At 41.0% G+C, this 20,358-nt stretch overlaps 1 protein-coding gene across 1 annotated transcript in view; it reads right to left on the bottom strand.

Annotated features, from left to right (window-relative positions):
- The window catches only part of LOC114659194 (collagen alpha-1(XXIV) chain), a 338,513-nt gene that overhangs the window by 148,574 nt on the left and 169,581 nt on the right, over positions 1–20,358 (bottom strand). Inside the window, exons 18-19 of the mRNA XM_028811519.2 lie at positions 18,472–18,525; positions 14,138–14,191 (exon numbers count right to left, since the gene is read on the bottom strand). Of these exons, the coding sequence (XP_028667352.1) occupies positions 14,138–14,191; positions 18,472–18,525 (108 nt within the window). The remainder of the gene's footprint in view (positions 1–14,137; positions 14,192–18,471; positions 18,526–20,358) is intronic.

The raw sequence follows: 20,358 nt of genomic DNA, 5'->3' as shown, positions 1-20,358 counted from the left end.
GATGTTGATACACATAAATAGTAATTTAAATATTTACCACCAGCTACACCTTAAGCCACAGACTTTATCTGTTGTAAAACTTTATGAGCAGGCACCCAGTCAAGACTTCACATTTAAAAGGCTGTTTCAACAGTCAATAGATAAAATAGTCCCTAGCCTACTAAAAATATCAGTGGTTGCCTCTGTCCCCAGCAACAACATAACAAATAAAAGAATGTACAAAGTTGCCCAAGCTTCAGTACCTATAAAAAGATGGCTTTTTCCATGAGGTTACTCTTCTCTTGGATCCAAGCCAGCACGTCAACGGAATGGTAAGTGAAGTTGAATCTATCATGTTTGTCAAGCAAAAAAAAATAAAATTTTACAGTGTGTAATTTAGGTGTTGCTGCTGGCTGAGAGGTTGATATATTCAAGGTTAATTTAAGATATATTTTGTGGATGTAAATTTTCTTGTAAATGAAAACCAATAAAATATGTCTAGCTCCATTTCTTTATATTTAAAAGCTAACACAAGTGTTCCGCAAGACTACAATTTTCGGGGCAAAACACAAACTTTTAAAACCAGGCATCATCTTTTGGATGCTGAAACTGAAAATATGGTTGCCATTTTATGATGCTATGAATTACAGTATATATCAGCTTGTTGCTACTTTACAGAATTTCAATCTGAATTGGTATTTGCTTAAAATGTAAATTTCTGGTTCTCTGTACACCCATTCCTTGTCATGCGGTTTGTTCAAACCTAGCCTATGAGGATTGGGGGTTCATAATTGAGATTACTGAGCAAATGTTCAAAACATTTTCACAGCTAAAACACTTGTAAATGAGCTGTTGAAGTGCATGATGATTATTTTCAATACTTATGATAAAATGCTTCAAAATACATCCTTCATTTACTTAAAGTGCACTGAATTACGGAATATAATCTTGCTTGCAAGTAATACTACACACCAGCAAATGAAAATGAACTGCTTAAACAAGCTTAAAATACAGAGTTAGGTCCAGTAAGCCATCCCCGAAATCAACCACATAAAAATGTTTTCATACTTTTGGCATAAATCCCCAGATCACAACATTAAATGTTGATATGTTGATACAATTAAATTGTGAATTTCCCATTGGGATTAATAAAGTATCTATCTATCTATCTATCTATCTATCTATCTATCTATCTATCTATCTATCTATCTATCTATCTATCTATCTATCTATCTATCTATCTATCTATCTATCTTAAAAGCAACAACATAGGAATTCCTTACAAGTTGCAACAAATTATTAGTACTTTAAAATTTGTAATAAAATACAATGTTATGTGTTTTAATAGATTAATTATACATATTGTCACACACGTGTGTTTAGGAGACAGCTAAAGGGCTTAAATACAGGTAGTTCCATGCCAGACCAGGGGGGGGCGGAGTGCACTAATCTTCCCTCTCGATCTTTTGCAGACCATTCTAGGGAAATCCCACCCGGCTCTGGGGCAGCCACTGACGTCACTTCTGGTTCCGGTCGGGATGACATCACTTCCGCTACTGGCCTTTAAAGCTGCCATCTTGCTACCTGGAAGTCAGTTCTGTTTTGGACTCGGTGGTGTGAACATGTATGCCAATTTTGATCGCTTTTGCAGCCGTAATGGATTAAATGGGTGGCTGCCCCAAACCTTCTCGATGTCTTTTGGTCGTTCTTCTGACAGTGGCGTAGTCGGCAGGATGGAGGAATCCCTGAAGAGAACGGGACCGGACCTGAATCATGTCCAGGTGGGAGAGTACCTGGGCCGAGCTTTCGGGTGGGGAGTGCGTCTCGGGTTTCGGAAAGAACCGGTGCAGACTCCGCTCCCTTTGTCTATTTCTGGGTCACCTCAATTGAATAGGGAGAGTGTCGTTGGGACACACAGACGTGGGCTGGTCTCTATGGGGGATACGATGGGGACTTATTATGCTCTCTCGGAGGAGAGAGCTGTCCGTTCCACCGGGGCTAAGGTCCCAGAGGAAGGTGGACATTCCCCAGACCAGCAGGTGAAGAAAATTAAAAACTGGAGGTTTAACCCTGAACGGTCTACCCAAGAACAGCTAGACCTTCTATGGGAAGAGGTGGCCGGCTGGTTAAGGCCCGCTGAATGTACCACCTTCCAGGTAGTGAAAAAAATAACCTGTTTTTTGTTCATAAATAGCCTGCCAGAGCATTTCGCCCAGCCGGTCTGGGGAGAATTTGCAAATATAAACGAGCTCATTGAGCTCATAGAAACATCTAGGGCAGCCTCGCAATTTGAGAGGGCTGAACGGTCCTTAAGTAGAAGCCGTAGAGATTATGTCCCTCTTACACTGCCCTCTCGACATACACCGGAGTTTGCATCGGAGTCCCCGATCCCGCGGGCGCGGTCCTCGCTCGGAGGCGAGGTGGAATGTAAGTGGAGAGAGAGGGATGGGTTGTGTGCGCTTTCAAACCCCCTGGCTTTGGCTCATAAAGGTGAGGTCATAGTAAATGGCCACAAGGTAGAAGCCTTATTTGATTCCGGCAGCAACATTTCTGTTGTTGATTGCCGATATGTACTACCGCGACAGTGGTTAAAAACAAAGACCAGAATTACCTGTGTACACGGAGATGTCCGCGCCTATGACTCCGCCCGGTGTTTCATCTGCCACGGAGGAATACTACGAAAACTCGTGGCTGTACATCCAAATCCACCGTGTGCGGTGATTCTCGGGCGGGACTGGTCTGACATTAAAAGCGGTGCAGTACTGATCTCGCCTTATTCAAAATTAGGCCTAGTAACCGATGGGAATACATCGTCTCAGGTTGTCTCCACACCGTGTACGCAGCCGGTGGAGAGAGATATGGGAAACCCCGAGGAGGACGGAGAGCTTCCCGGCCCGTCGCGGGCGAATACGTCATCAGTCCGCACCTCACCAGAGCGGGACGACTCTCCGCCCCTTGAGGTCAGCCCAGACCCTCTCTCAGATCTGAGCTTTCAATTCAGACAAACACCGGCCTCATTTAGAAGGGAGCAGTGGAATGATGATTCCCTTAAGTTTGCGAAGAATGTAGTAGTCCTCGCCAACGGCCAACGCACCAATCAGCCCATGCCACAAGGACCCCACTTTGTGTTAGAAAATGACTTATTATATCGGGTCAGTGAACACGAGGGGGGAGTGCAGAAGTTGCTGCTAATTCCACGAACTTTCCGGCGGCAAGTTTGTGAGTTAGCGCACGCCCATCTCCTAGGAGGCCACTTGGGCACCGAAAAAACTTTAGAGCGTATTAAGCTCCGTTTTTATTGGCCGGGAATTAACGAGGAGGTTCGCCGCTTCTGTGTTTCGTGCCCGGAATGTCAGCTGCGGCAAATTCCTAGGAGGGACCGTGCTCCTCTTGTTCCCCTCCCCTTAATTGATGTTCCCTTTGAAAGGATAGGGGTCGACATAGTGGGACCCCTGGAACCCTCGGCCCGAGGACATAAATATATATTAGTCCTCGTGGATTATGCAACCCGATATCCAGAAGCTGTCCCATTGTGCTCAGCTAATTCTAAAGCAATCGCACGGGCACTGATGGAGGTCTTTGCGCGAGTTGGAATCCCTAAAGAAGTCCTTACGGACCAAGGGACGCCGTTTACCTCGGAGACGTTCAAGGAAACGGCCAAGCTACTCAAAATAAAGCACTTGAGAACCGCGGTGTATCATCCTCAAACCGATGGTTTAGTAGAGAGATTTAATCAGACTCTCAAACAGATGCTTCGCAAGGTGGTCAGCGGGGATGGGAGGAATTGGGATCAGCTCCTCCCCCTCGTACTCTTTGCCTACCGGGAAGTCCCGCAAGCCTCAACGGGGTTCTCACCCTTTGGATTGTTATATGGGCGACAACCCCGGGGCATATTGGACATTCTAAAGGAAGGTTGGGAAGGAGAGGCCCTTCCCACAATTAATATTTTGGAATATATCGCACAGTTACGCGATAGATTTGCGAAGATTCGACCCATATTAAAAAGTCACATGCAAGAGGCGCAATCAGCACAGGCCCACTACTATGACCGTGGCACGACACTCCGGGAGTTCCAGCCTGGGGATCGAGTCATGGTATTGGTTCCCACCTCCCACTCTAAGCTACTTGCCCACTGGCAAGGGCCATACGAAGTTAAAGAGCGAAAGGGGCTCGTCGACTATTTGGTGAAACAACCCAATCGTCGACCGAGAGAGCGGATATATCACGTGAACCTGCTGAAACCGTGGAAGGAACGGGACCCTGATCCCACCTCCGGCCAGCACCGCTCCCTTTTTGCTCAAAGTAATACCCTTAACTTCGGGTCTAATTTAAATAACCGACAGAGGCGGGAGCTAGAGATAGTTATCTCGTCCGTCCCGGAGGTGGTTGACGAAATCTCCGGAAGGACTTCTCTGGTTGCCCATGACATAGTGACTGAACCCGGGGTCATAGTCCGAGAACGCCCGTACCGTCTTCCTGAGGCAAAGAAAGCAGAAGTGGAACTGGAAATCAAGCGCATGCTGGATCTAGGAGTCATAGAGGAGAGTCATAGTCCCTGGTCCAGCCCAATTGTCTTGGTTCCTAAGCCCGACGGAAGTTGGAGGTTTTGCAATGACTTCCGTCGACTTAATCAGGTCTCACTATTTGATGCTTATCCCATGCCTCGAGTGGATGACCTCCTTGAGAGGCTTGGACAGGCAGAATACTTGACCACACTTGACATGACCAAAGGGTACTGGCAGGTTCCTTTAACGGACTCCGCAAAGGGTAAAACCGCGTTTAGCACCCCTAGTGGGCACTGGCAGTATCGTGTCCTTCCATTCGGGTTACATGGGGCTCCTGCAACTTTCCAGCGTCTGGTGGACAAAGTGCTCCGCCCCCATAACACGTATAGTGCTGCCTACCTGGATGACGTCGTCATCTATTCCAGCACCTGGAAGGAACACCTACAGCAGGTTGGAGCCGTGTTACGGACATTGGGAGAAGCCGGTCTTCGTATCAACCCAAAGAAATGTTTCTTTGGATTGGAGGAAGCCAAGTATTTGGGCTACCTGGTGGGTCGTGGTACGGTGAAGCCACAGTGCTCTAAAATACAAGCCATTTTGACATGGCCCCGTCCGCGAACCAAGCGGCAAGTCCAGGCATTTCTCGGATTAGCGGGGTATTACCGCCGGTTTGTACCACGTTTTTCAGAGAGAGCCGTGCCCTTGACTAATTTGACAAAGAAGAGGGCTCCTAACACTGTGGTATGGACTGATATGACTGAGGCAGCCTTCAGTGACTTAAAAAGGGCCCTGACGTCGGCACCCGTGTTAAAGGCGCCTGATTTTTCACGGCCTTTTATTCTCCAGACGGACGCTTCGGACACAGGCCTAGGGGCAGTGCTGAGCCAAAGTGTCGATGGTGCTGAACACCCCATCATGTTTCTGAGCCGGAAACTGTTGGATCGGGAGACCAGATACACGGCAGTGGAGAGGGAGGCTCTTGCGATTAAGTGGGCGATCACACAGTTGAGATACTACCTCTTGGGTCGGGAGTTTACTCTAGTCACGGACCATGCCCCTTTACAGTGGATGGCCCTACACAAAGAGTCTAACCCACGAGACACGAGGTGGTTCCTCGATTTGCAACATTACAAGTTTTCGCTCATTCATCGGAAGGGTTCTCTACACGCCAATGCCGACGCTCTCTCCCGTGTTCACGACCTCTCGGTGCAGGACGCCCGACCCGACGGGTCTGGGCTAAGGGGGGGGCCCTGTCACACACGTGTGTTTAGGAGACAGCTAAAGGGCTTAAATACAGGTAGTTCCATGCCAGACCGGGGGGGGCGGAGTGCACTAATCTTCCCTCTCGATCTTTTGCAGACCATTCTAGGGAAATCCCACCCGGCTCTGGGGCAGCCACTGACGTCACTTCTGGTTCCGGTCGGGATGACATCACTTCCGCTACTGGCCTTTAAAGCTGCAATATTGCTACCTGGAAGTCAGTTCTGTTTTGGACTCGGTGGTGTGAACATGTATGCCAATTTTGATCGCTTTTGCAGCCGTAATGGATTAAATGGGTGGCTGCCCCAAACCTTCTCGATGTCTTTTGGTCGTTCTTCTGACAATATATACATGTTCTGTTTATCTAAGATCATATGAAGGAATATATGAAACAATCCTATGCATATTTTAATGTAAAATAAACTTAACAGCTGACTCTTGTGTAAGTCATCTCTACTGCTCATGTTCTGTTTTATGCCCTTTTTTCTAACATATTCAGCAGCATTTATCTTACTTGTTCCTTTACTGCATTTGTAAAATATTGTTTCTAGTATCTTATATAATTACTACTGAAATATATTGTTTAATGAATTTTAATAACATTGCAGTACTTTGATGAAACAATCAAAACAAAGTGAACAAATGTGTTAAAAGACTGCAGCTTTAACTCATATGTAAAGTTGTTGAGTGTCTGCGTATTCTGCAGTGTGGTGATACCTTAAATATATGATGAAATCGGTAGTGCCAAATGTCTGCTTTAGTTTTGTCTGACATTCTCACGGCACATGTTACAGGTGGTATATCTTTTATCTCCACACATGTTAATGTACTCCACACAGCAGACATTATAGTGGCTCACTTTTAACATTACAGTTACACACACAAATAGCTCTCAGAGGCTTGCACTGCAAACAGCTGTTAGATTTTTTTTTTATTTATTTTACCTGAATAAAGGAAAGCCAAAAATTTTGGCTTTCCTTCAGGGTTCCCACTCTTTTTAAGGAATCATTTTCCAGGACATTTCCAGGACATTTCCAGGAGCTTTTTCCGGAAATTCATGACAGGATCTGGTCATACAGTCATACACTTTAGTCGCAGGCTTAACGCCATTTTAATTTCTCTTTGATTATGCAGGGACTTAGTGTCACCGATATGCTAAATTACATAAAGTCAACACCAATTAATGCACTGATGTATAATGGAGTTGTTTGACCTCTTTTTGTTACACACTGTTTTAAACTGCAAAACTCTTTTAAAGAAATAAATGCCTCTTGGATTGTGGAAAACTATCCAAACACTGACATATACTGAGCAATTCCATACTGTTCAGTATAGAGCTGTTGATCACACCATGAAATAGGCTACCACTGTGACCTAATTTCAGTAAAAGTTACTTGCATATTACATATTATGTCATTGTTTGTATCAAATAAATTTATGTACAATGTTTGTATTAAACAAAACTGCATAAAGCCAATTTATTGCCTATATCATGTGTATGATGCCTATAACACTAATATATGCAACAATTGGCACGCGACAAAACAAAGTCAGAGTTAACTTTCAATTGGTAGCTTTACTGGGAATACAGCAGCTGTAGAATTTGCATAAGTCAATGACAAAGATTATAATAAAGAACTTATCTTTGTGGGAAAAGAAGCAAAATACATCCATTTTAAATCATGATAGCCTTGCCATCAATTCCTGAGTTGAAAACTTGGTTAAACTAGAAAGAATACTAGGAACAAAGGATAAGAGCCTGAACTCCAGTATATTGGAAAAAAAACAATCTATAAGTCACTGTAGTGTAACCTATGAAAAAGGCATCTGGTGTAGGCCTAGGTTTAGAAACAATGCTGGTGTTGCTCCTTGAGGTCTGATAAAACTGCATCCAGACCGATGACCTCTTTCTTTTTTTCAGCAACACTTTTACGATAGGCATTAGATTTTGTGAGCAGTGTAAAGTCCTGTTTTCTCTCAGCCTTCTCTGCCATTGCATCTGCTTCTTCTTGCATTGCCTCAATGCTAGTGATTATTTTCTGTCTCTTTGCTGCCACTTTTGTGATTTCAGAGCGGAGCTCTTCTCTTTGCTTGTCATTTTCAGTTTCCTTTTTCTTCTTTTTGTCATCATCAAGGTATTGGACATATCGCATCCTGGCATTTCTGCAATGCTGCAAGAGGGGCTTTGGCAATACTCCATCAAATGAGCCACCAGTCAAAGAATCTTGGATTAGGCAAAGAGACATCAGAGTCCTTCCTTTCAGATTTGTAACCAGCATGTCCTTATTCACAGAGTACCCTCTTTCGACCGCTGCTTGCCCATGTGACAATGTGAACAGGTCTTTCATTGATTTCCACAGAATTGCGTACTCTGCTTTGTCACCAGCAAATCTTCCCATGAATGTGTCCAGCCGACAGGAGCTACTTCTATACCCTTGAAATTCCTCCTTATGGTGCTGCACCATTTCAGTGAGGAACATCTTGTACTCAATCAGGATTTGGTCACAATCCTCTGCTGTATCCCATTTGGCGCTAAGAAGCAGCTGTAAGAGCTTCTCAAACATGGAGATGGCACGCCTTTCATCGCTGATCATAGTTACTGGATCTAGGCATGCCATGTGCCTTACTGCTGCATAATTCAAAGGGCATTTGTCCAGCAGTTTCTTTGCTGTTGCGGACAGGAAGGCTACACATTCTCTCCGGAATTGTTGACCCGGCAGCGGTTTTTCAAGCAGCTTCTCTGAGGCTTTCTCAAGAGCTTGTTTGGTGGCAAAGCCGAGATCCACCTCTTTCAGTGGCAAATGGAGTGTTTTGTCCAGTACATCAATTTTAAGCATTTGGACAGGTGTTTTGATGTTATCCAGTACCTCCCTCTTCATAAAGCATGAAATCAAACTCTTCAGAAGGGCCTGAAGGTCTTTTGCCAAAAATGGCATCATGGGGGCATCAGTCTGGAAAGTCTCAAGAAAGGGTTTCAGCTGCCTTGCCACATAGGCAAAAAACTGTAATTTTGCCTCAAAAAGGGGGTCACCAACAGCCTCTCTGACCACAGTGTATGATGTTGACGTTGGCATTTTACTCTTTGGCAGTTTCTTGTAATTGTCGACAAATATTTCAACATGTGGCCACATCTTAAGTGCTCTCTCTGCCACTGGCAAGTCCTCCACCCACCTGTGAGCACAGAATTTTAGAGGGAATGTTGATGTTTTGGTAATTTCAATAAAGTCATCCCGTCTGGCTGGTGTGTCATGAAAAAGCTGCCAAAGGGCTCTTAGTTTGTCACCTATCTTCCATCCACTTTCCTTCTCGCCTTGTTGGAAGCTTCCATGAACTGTATGAAGACCACAGGTTCCTAGGTTTATCAAGCTTCTAATATCTGGGGCCTCCTTAGACCTGTCTTCTTCAAATAATCTCAAAAATTTTTTGTTGACACTTGGTCCATCCATCGAGATTTGCAGGAGCTTGTTTGGATCAAGTGGAGAGAGGGAAACTTTAATGCTCTCAACAAGCTTCTCTGATTGTGTGTGCCCTAGAAACTGGGAGTCCAGATAATGCACAACTACCTTTTCTTCATTATCACTCCAGTACCGCACAAGCACATCCATCTGCTCGGTCTGTGTTATTTTGTTGAGGCATTCATCAAATGAAATGGTATAGCAGTTGGACTGTCTAATGTCTTTCACTAGCTTGTCTCTGAAATATGGTGCAAGGCCAAAACACATCAGATACGCTGCTTTTGTTGCACCACATGAGAATTTTTGGGCAATTTCACTATCTGGAAACATCAGGTGAAACAATGAACCCATATCTGAACAGGAATTGAAAGAATATTTGGAAAGGGCCACTTTAATCACCCAGCGGATCTCTGCTTCTAAAACAGCTTCACTTGAAAAATGAGCTCCGATTATGGGTGTAGCTTGAGGTGGAGTTACAGAAGTTGATGGCTGGACCTCGCTGCTTCCTTGACTCTCTGATTCTGCTGCCTGTCTGCTAGCTTCAGAATTTTGGGGGGTGGGAGATTGATTGATGAAATCAGTCATGCGTGGTCCTGTGCCTTGACTTGACATGACCCTCTTGTGTCCCTGTCCTTTGGCATGGCTTTTAACAGCAGAAATGCCCATGTTGCCTACATCAAAAGCTTTCTTGCATATCTTGCAGTATGCCCGATGTACATTATCTGTCACATGTCCTATCCAGTCCCTGAACTCAGGATTTATCTTCCATTCCTCTTTAAACGTACACCTCCTTGACATGATTCTGCTTTCCCTCACTTCTGTAATTAGAAATACATTCTCTAAATTAACCATTATAGGCTACTATTTTTCCTGCAACACTGCCTATTAGTGTCAAAAACATTAAATACAGTAATGTACAAAAATGTAGGCTAAATAGAAATACTGATCCAGTACAGATTTTCTGTAGGCTAACTGTGGTAAACTTAATGTGAAAGCATACCCATATAATTCCTCTAGAGGGAGCTAACGTTCTGTGGAATAATGGAAGCAAGCTAGAATAAGAAGTTGAGCCAGGAGCTGTTAAGCGTGTTCAGTTGTGCAAATAAACGGCACAAGCCAAGTAATATTTATTGTGTGGCGATTGCTCGGCAGCAAGGATATCACACGAACCTACACAAACACACAAGAACAGGCATTTAGATGTAGGCTTCAAGTAGCCTAAGCCCTATTTGTTTTAAATGAAAGCAGTAGCTCTTAGTCTAATTCTTTTTAAGACTGTTATCGTGTTCGTGCTGTTTTAGGTTTGGTTCACTGAATTTATTTGCTTAACAGTGGGACCACGTAGGCCTACAAAATGATTTTAGATTGATTAAGCAATTTCCTCCGGGATCAATAAAGTATTCTGATTCTGATTACCGTCATTAGACAATTAGTACTATGCTAACACCTAATGGGAATTGCCATTAACAGGCTAACAGAAATTAGCATCGCCAATTTACTTGACATGTTTAATATGCGACCTGGGTCCACATCAGATGGTATGAAGTAATAAAACTGTCAGTTGCACCATATGCACTGTGGTCATACTTACAGTCATGCACTCAGCAGAAATTTCAAGTGATGAACTGATGTTCTGTTGTTCTCCTGTCAGCTACTGACAAGCTAGAGCAACGAGGGTCAAAACTCAAATATAATTGCCTATACATGTCTCAGTAGGTGGAGACATTGCGCAGCAGAGGCCACGACCTAGCTCAGCTGTCATCATATCTAGACTTACGAAGAGCAAGCTGTTTCAAACAGAAAAATTAAAAAGCGAAAACAGAAATAAAATTCCAGGACAAGAAAGATTATTTCCAGGACATTTGGCTATTTCGATCAGTTTCCAGGTCATTTCAATGACTGGAAAATAACCCTCAAAATTTTCAGGTTTTCCAGGTTTTCCAGGACGCGTGGGAACCCTGAAAATGTAGTTGTTCAGATCAAAAAATCAAGAGAGATCATTTGATTATACCGTAATTATTGTTAAGACATTTCAATAGAGGCTACTTTTTACATAAACTTAATGATCTCATTGACAGCTGTTGTATTCCATAAATGTTTTATCTATCTGCTTTTCATGCACAGTGTTCTTTCGGTCTTTTGTTCTGATGTGTGATTTTGGAAAAAAGCCTTATCAAAATCAACTTACAAAAACAGCAGTCATAGTCATTGGGGTCAGTCAAATGTCTGGGGAATAATTATATGCAGATCTTGTGAAAAATCTTGATCAAAATTTTCATATGCTATTCATTTTCTGTACCATAAATGTAGATTTGAGGAATAAAAAAATAATAAAAACAGAAGTTATTGATACTTTAAGCAACATTGATCACAGCATGTTTAAATTTGAAAATGTCTATGAAAACATACAATACTACCATAGACTTGTGGAAAGACTTGTGGTAAGCAGACTTTATGAGGATGAGGAAAGATCTATATTAGACAAAATGAGGAATAAAAACTCAAAATGACTATAAATGGTATATGGTACTGTAAATACCGCAGGGGTTGGATGGGCATCCTGACCAGAATAGGGAATGGCTCCTTATGTGGACGGGGGACTCCAAGTAGGTAGATGGGCATCCTGACCAGGAGAGGGGAAGGATCCAGACCCAGAAGTGATGGCTGGAGTAGATGGACAGAAAGCCCACTGGAAGATGCTGCTGGGGACTCTTTATTCCCCCAGAACGCTAGATGGCAGCGGTCCTGGATATCGCTGCACAGTACGGAACCAGTAGGGCATGCTGGGAAGTGTAGTCTGGCAACACAGCCCTGCTGGGGTCTGTGGGTGCCATAAGGGGGCGCTGCAGAGAGATGTGCTCCCTAATAAGCTGGACTTCCATATAACCCGGAAGTACTTCCATTGGGCAGTAGCCCTGACACCGGAAGTACTCCCAGGTCCTTAATAAAAGGGACCTCACTCCCTTACCTGGGTGAGTCGCAGCTGGGAAGACATGGAGCAACAATTGACCAGAGGAAGGCAGTGTGGCGGTAAAAAGAGAGTATTGTAGAAAGAGAGAAAGAAACCCTTTGTTTGTGCTGGTGTTACTTTATGGAAGTATTTTGTAATAAACCTTCCATTATTTGGACCCAGGACTGTGCTGGTGTGTTCATGTTGGGGTTTGGGGCTCGCCGACACTCCTGGTTCCGTCACAGTAGATTTTCCTGGACTTTGAAAACACTACTGTGCTACTAGTAGCAGATCATATACTGTATATATTTTTGATGCTGAAAATACTACTACATTGAATCTGGAAGTTCTCCTAAGACTAGGAAGAGGAGGAGGAAGCTTGATAAACGTTAGCTTGTCAGTCAATACAGTATGACATTTATTTTTCAGTTAATCTGCCTTGTGCATATTAATTTAATTTTTCAACTTACATACAACTTTGTTTTTGAAAATGTGGTTCAGAAAATGAATGATTTACTTACTTTTAGGTTATGAGTAGGAACATATTTACAAATAGATAGATAGATAGATAGATAGATAGATAGATAGATAGATAGATAGATAGATAGATAGATAGATAGATAGATAGATAGATAGATAGATGTATGCTGTAGTAAAATACAGTAAAAAAGTAATAAGGTATTCATATCCTCTCTTTATTTCTCATTTGTCCTCCAACTCCAGATGTGATACTTAGTGAAGTAAAGCCAAAGAGCACTCATTCTGAGCCATTATGCAGCTGTTTATCTGTGTCATGAGTAATACAGTCCATCTGCTTTCTTTTATACTGTTATGGAAAAGGTTGCATCAAATTACAAAAAAACATGTGATTTCCATATGCCCATCTTCTTCCTTTTTAAATAAATGATCAAACACTTTGAAAAATGAAAGGAGAGATTAAAAATAGCTGAAATTAAAACCTGAAAACCCCAACACTGTAAGATGTAATGTCACAAGATAAAGCAAGCAAATTAAATCAATTAATCACAATTCGGTTTAGTATTATCGTCTCAAATACCTGTGGATAAACTTCCATCCATCCATCCATCCATTTTCCAACCCGCTGAATCCGAACACAGGGTCACGGGGGTCTGCTGGAGCCAATCCCAGCCAACACAGGGCACAAGGCAGGAACCAATCCCGGGCAGGGTGCCAACCCACCGCAGGACACACACAAACACACAAACACCAAGCACACACTAGGGCCAATTTGGAATCGCCAATCCACCTAACCAGCATGTCTGTGGACTGTGGGAGGAAACCGGAGTGCCCGGAGGAAACCCACGCAGACACGGGGAGAACATGCAAACTCCACGCAGGGAGGGCCCGGGAAGCGAACCCGGGCCCCCAGGTCTCCCAACTGCGAGGCAGCAGCGCTACCCACTGCGCCACCGTGCCGCCCGTGGATAAACTTCAAAAACTAAATTGACCTAAAGTAATACATAAATAAGTTAAACAGCACTGTTCACTTCAGCACTAAAGCTATACAGTTAAAGATTTTATAACAGTAAACTCTGAAAACTGGCAACTTCCACATGAAGCCTGTATCTCATCATTTTAATGGTCAGCAAGCATTTGACTCAGGGCTAGCTGATCACCTTAATTGCATTAACTGACCAATTTCCTCAAATCAGAAGGGAGGTCCATAAACTAACTTCAAAATGTTTGTGCAGTTTTAGATGGAAGAAGACAGGAGTGGCCAGGGTAAGAATAACACAAGGCAAAACCATGACTGACCAACACTTGTAAAGAGATTTAAATACACTGAATTTTATTCTGTAGGATTATGTACAGATAGCATTAAAGTAACAAAGCCTTGCCAAGAAAACATTTCTGAAAGCTAGCAGAGAATTACTGAAATTAGAACTGAGTGAAAAACATAACACATAACCCAATCCAAATTAAAAAAAAAAACAAACTACAAGGTATTTTATTAATATAAGGCCTACCTCTGGTCCTGGGGGCCCTGGCAATCCTTGGGGACCTTGATCACCAATTTTTCCCTGTATTAAAATAATACAGCATTACCTACATGCAAAATGTAAATGCAGCTAGTTCATAAGATCAATAAAGTTAAATAATGAAATGAAAGAATTTTTATTAGATACTTAGAATGACCACTTACAGCATAAGTAGTTGTCCTTTTAAATAATTATTTTTAATCAAAGTCACACTGTGTTTACTTTTGTGGTTTGTATGCACACTACTTTATCTGTGTTCCTCACATATGATTCTGAATGTCCACAATAGCTGCTGTACACTTTTGTGTATATATGTGTTTCATTATTTTTGTTAATTATGAATGAATTGTGTTATATGTATGTTTGTCTGTTGTTTTGTTATAAATGGCCTGTATCTTTAAATGTTAGTACATTCCATGTGTTTTGTGGGTGGTCTCCAAAGACCACCTGACAGTTACTACCAGAAACTGCCCTCTGCCCTATAAATCCGGAGGGTCTCCCATGTTTCTGATGGTTCCTTTTCAATGTGCTTAGGAGTGGTGAGTTCTTGTGCTTTATTGTGATGTTCTTGTGATTTCCTGGTTTTTCTAACCTGTGCTCCACTTTTAACAACAACTTGTTTACTGGTCTAGGCAATTCCGGTATCACTTTAGATTAGGTGTCCCTAATTACGCTGTACTTACCATATGCTGTGATGTGAGATTTTACATATAACTTGATAAATATTTTGTATGTCTTTATTTGTAATTTAGGCAAAGCAATGTAATTTAGTGTTACTTTGGTGAGAGGCATTCGTGTTTTCCCCTTTTACAACTGAGTTTCTTTGAATTTTTTGGGGGGTGTGCTTTAAACCAGTTTGACGAGTGTTTCTCTGCTTTAGTCTTTCAACCCCCCGCAAGAAAGCCATAAAGACATATGATCTTGGGGGTGGCAGGTTTTAAGATGCTGTATTCCCCCATTGGTCTGAAGTATGGCAGTTTGGAATTGGCTTGGATCAGAGGCCTTTAAGTACCATGATGTCCTATTGGCTGTAGGGGTTGGACAGAACATCTATAAATGTACGTGTTTAACCTCACAATCTCTCTCTTGCTAACCTGTGATGATGAAGACAACACAATGAAGAGCACAGCTCAGCAGCCATTTTGAACAGACATGTGGCTGAAAGCTGAGCACCAATGATGCCTTAACTAGAGACATTTTAAGTAGCTACAAGTCTGTGTGCCGCCTGAACTATATATCACCATTTAATCAGGTTGTATGGTTGCCAATATTCAAATGTACTTTGCATTTTGTTATTATTTATGAATATTATCAGTAATACATTATTTTATGTGTAACTTAACTTCTGCTTGTCTTTTTACTACATCTAATTGCCTGAGGTTATAGATATAGAAGGGAAGGTGGGGATAAGTTATATACAATAATACCTTATAAACAGTGGAAAGTCTGTGAGATTAGGCATTCTAAGGCTACATATTAATAATACAATAGGGGAAAGTACAGCAATATATATTACTCTACCAAGACAAAACACCATGTAATTACCTGTATAATTACAGAGTAACTAGGTGTTATTACCTTGTATGCACTGTATAATAAAATATAACCTTATATCTTCAAATGAGTGTCTACTTAGAATTCCAAGAGCTAAACTTAAAAGAAGTGGTGAGGTGGCCTTCTGCTGTTATGCACCTAAAATCTGGAATAGCTTGTCAATAGGAATTCGCCAGTCTAATACAGTGGAGCACTTTAAAATACTGCTGAAAACTAATTACTTTAACATGGCTTTCTCATAGCTTCATCTTAGTTAAATCCTGATGCTCTGTATATTCAATTAATTATCATTATTATTCATGGTGGCTCCAAAATCCATACTAACTCCTACTTTCTCTTCTGTTCTTTTTCCGGTTTTCTGTGGTGGGGATCTGCACCACCACCACCTAATCAAAGCACCATGATGTCCCTACATTGATGGATTAAAGGCCAAAAGTCCACATGACCGTCATCATCAAGTCCTTCCATGAGAACCCTGAATACCATGAGGACTGATGGAGGTCATTTATGTCAGGCAGAATGCCTAAAAGGGGCTCGGTGGTCTCATGGCCTGGAACCCCTGCAGATTTTATTTTTTTTCTCCAGCCGTCTGGAGTTTTTTTTTTGTTTTGTCTGTTCTCCCTGGCCATCGGACCTTACTTTTATTCTATGTTAATTAGTGTTCCCTAATTTTAATTATTTATTTTGTCTTTTTTCTCTTTTCATCATGTAAAGCACTTTGAGCTACATTGTTTGTATGCAAATGTGCTATAGAAATAAATGTTGTTGTTGTTGGTGGTGGTTAAGCATTCAATTGAAATTGTTATTCCACAATTTATACACATACATACTTATAAAAATTGTTTAATAACAATTAAGTACTGAGCGTTACACTATACCTGGTAAGTACAGCATAATTAGGGACACTTAATCTAAACTGATACAGCAATTCCTTTATGCCCTTGCGCTCAATGTTAAGTTAAGTAGGAGCATTGTCAATAAGAATGAACCCTTTTACTTTATAAAGATTCTAAGAGGACATAGAAATACTAGGAATCTAGCTGGGCTTTTGGGACTTATGACTTATGGGACTACTACTCTTTCAACAATCAGATGGAGGCTTACTGTAACCTTTTGGTTTTGACTGTGTTATGTTAAGTGTGTTCAATAAATATTAAGTTTTTTTAAGAATTGTAATAGAAATATGCATAATCCTGTAGGTAAGAATAAGTTCCACCTAAACACCTTTTTTATAAATTGTTTTAACTTTTTTTAATTATTTGTTAAGCAGTCATCTTTCTTATGAACATCTATTAATTCAATTGATACTATCTTCTATCCATCCATCCATCCATGATACTATCTTCTATCCATCCATTCATTATCCAACCCACTATATCCTAACTACAGGGTTACGGGGGTCTGTGGAGCCAATCCCAGCCAACACAGGGTGCAAGGCAGGAAACAAACCCTGGGCACACACACCAAGCATGCACTAGGGATAATTTAGAATCGCCAATGCACCTAACCTGCATGTCTTTGGACTGTGGGAGGAAACCGGAGTACCCGGAGGAAACCCACACAGACATGGGGAGAACATGCAAACTCCACGCGGGGAGGACCCGGGAAGGGAACCTGGGTCTCCTAACTGCGAGGCAGCAGCGCTACCCACCGCGCCACCCTACTATCTTCTATTCCTCTAAAAATGTTATTGTTTGTACTTGTGCCTGCAGTTTGGAAACTCCTGACACTGTAGTTACAATTGTGAAAACTGTCAAAAACAGGCAATATCTATCCATGATGAAAATAATACAAATGTGCACTTAAACCATGTAAAATATACTTGTTAATGTTTCAAGAACAATTTATTACATTTTCAATAGATTACTTATTAGATGTATTACATACTCACTGAAATTTAAAAAGATATGTCTAACTAAACATACACTAAATGAAAAGAACTTCAAAAAGAAACCACTTTCACTGTCGGGATGGGACCAGAAGTAAAAGAAGCAAGAAAAGAGAAATCAAGAGGATTCAGAGCAGGACCCACAAGGCTGAATATGTGTGTTAGCCACTAGTAGAGAAATCCATTAAAGGGGTGCCCACTTTAAAGAAAATCCACCCGATTATAGCATGGCAAATAGTTTAATTGCACCACAAGTGGTTACTCTGAGGGCACTAGATTTTTAAGAAGGATGTAGGGAATCAACAGGAAGTCGGAATGTATTCACAGAATGGGGTGGCAACAAAGGAGGTGGCAACACTAAGAATTAGGTATGGTCTTCTAAGAAAGACCAGCACTCAGGAATGCAATAAGACAAGGGCCCTTGCAATATAGGCACATGTCATTTGTTTTCTATAATAATAACAATGTTCAACAACACCATCTGTACAGATGATTTATTTACTGAGTCCTGTACAGCACTTGAAAAAGCACATTACCTTTCAAAACAGTCTTGGTTCTACTTCCTGCTGCTTTTAGTAAATTAAATGTTATGAAGTATTGTGTGCTGTAATGGAGTTATGTTGAGAAGTGAGAAAAACTTTATTTGAAAATATTCCCACACTGTAAAAACAGTAAAACTAATTTCAAGCACATTATATTTGTTTAAATGCTGGTAGTTCCTTTATTTTTCATGCAGATGAAATATAAAATTATAGCAGTTAAGTATGCTATTATCTTTTAATGTATGTTATCATATTGTACTAAAATGGACTATTTTTTGTAATTACTCATTAAAGTTTAACTTAATAAGCAAAGAAGTACAAGTAAAGCATTAACATACAGGTGGTCCTGGCTTTCCTCTGATTCCTGGAGGTCCTGGCAACCCTGCTGCACCCTTCAGCAAAAAATAAAGGTTTACATTAAACAACTGTTTCAGATACGGAAAGCTGCAAATCACTGCAACACACTAACATGTTTACATATGTCAACAAAAAAATATATATCTGTTTATATTAGTGCATTCCAGATTAAATAATGCATTTTTGAATAAGTTTTAGTCAAAATCCTATACAACAGTCACTGCAAAATATTTTAAAAAATATTGGGACATCAACATTTTAATCGTCTTAAAAGTTATAAACAGACACAAGCAACAGATTTGCTAAGCATTAACATTAACTAAGCTTTCAGCAAAAGTTATATACACCTACTCTGTGATATTGAAGGGCTATATCAGTTTGCATCTGGAAAAAAGAAAAACCTCTACAAAGCCAAAAACTGTTTTTGTCATCTCAGTAGAGGAATACCCTCTGATAGAAAGCAGTGAAAAAGATCAGAAAATATATTTATGTCACACTGATATTGCAGCAAAAGGAAAACATTAACATAAAGTTTGCATCGTTTTTACTGTAAACTCAACTAGCATAAACAACTTAAAAATCAATTTTATTCCCTAAAATTAAAAATATTACCGTACCACTAAGGTTGCTTGCACATAGAATGCTTTCTCTAGTGCAAAAAGGTCAATTTTACATTCAGTTACAAATGTACTGCATATACCACAAGCCTATTCTGACTATGCATAATTGTAAAATGTATGCTGCTCTTCATTTTTCCACCACCTCATTAAAGAATTAAATAATTATGTATTGTTTTCTTTAATTGCAGCTGTTCAATAGGTATCCTATTATAAAATTAATCGCTAAGTAATTAGTCACCCGATTAACCCCATTATTTAAATGCTAAAATACAAATGTAATACAAGATCACCAATGTAAGCACATGACTACTAAAGAAGATGGGTTGCTTGAAAGGAGGCATCAGGGATACTAAATTCTTCAAAAAAGGGGCACATTGGGAGATCAACACTGATGTCCTTGTGGGTAAGCAGGTCTTACAAGGCCACGTAACATGCAGATTTATGAAGTGCCCCAGAAATAATTGCAATATTTGTTTCCTTAAATCCAAGAGTGAGGTTAAGGAGGATGAGCACAAGACTAGGAGAACTTTCCCGGTCTGTTATGTGGCAATTCAGGGCTTAAATTCAGGATAGGCAGGGTCCTGATACCTGCTAGGTAAGGCAAGTCAAGTTGCTTTTGACACCTTCATTTTGAGGTACGGCTCACAGATGCAGAGATGAGGAACCCTGCGGAGTAGCCTTCAGGACATTCTGAGTACATTTCTAACCCTTAAATCACTTGCAGGATCTCTGCACAAGCAGCCCTAAGATGTGGTATAAAGCCACCTCAGTACCATAAACCTTTAGAGTGTGAAGTTAGGAGATGAACTGAAGGAAACACACAATTAGCCAAAAGAGGCCAGAACTGAGAGAGAGAGAGAGAGAGAGAGAGAGAGAGAGAGAGAGAGAGAGAGAGAGAAATATGAAAAAAGAAATATGTTTTGTGTTTGCAATTACTTTGTTGACTAGTCAAGTAGAGAAGTCACCCAACTGGGCGAATAGGAGTTCAACACCTGTCTAGTAAGGCATAGAGATTCACAACTTTTGTTTTCTTTCTTTGGTACTTAGTGTTTTGTTGTTCACAAAGCTCATGTATTAATTTTTGTAAGAAAAAAAAATCAAAAAAATATATTTTTTTTCCAAGTACCTTGCTTACTTTGGCTTATTGGCTTACAAAGATACCCCCTACTGCAAGATTGTCCCAATACTGTCATATCAAATACACTTTCAGTTGCTACATAAGATGAAGCTTATTAAAGTAAGGATTCA

The sequence above is a fragment of the Erpetoichthys calabaricus genome, chromosome 10 (genome assembly GCF_900747795.2).
Source record: "Erpetoichthys calabaricus chromosome 10, fErpCal1.3, whole genome shotgun sequence".
Taxonomy (NCBI): domain Eukaryota; kingdom Metazoa; phylum Chordata; class Cladistia; order Polypteriformes; family Polypteridae; genus Erpetoichthys; species Erpetoichthys calabaricus.
The sequence above is the reverse complement of the archived record's forward strand: the minus strand, read 5'-3'. Positions and strand labels throughout refer to the sequence as shown.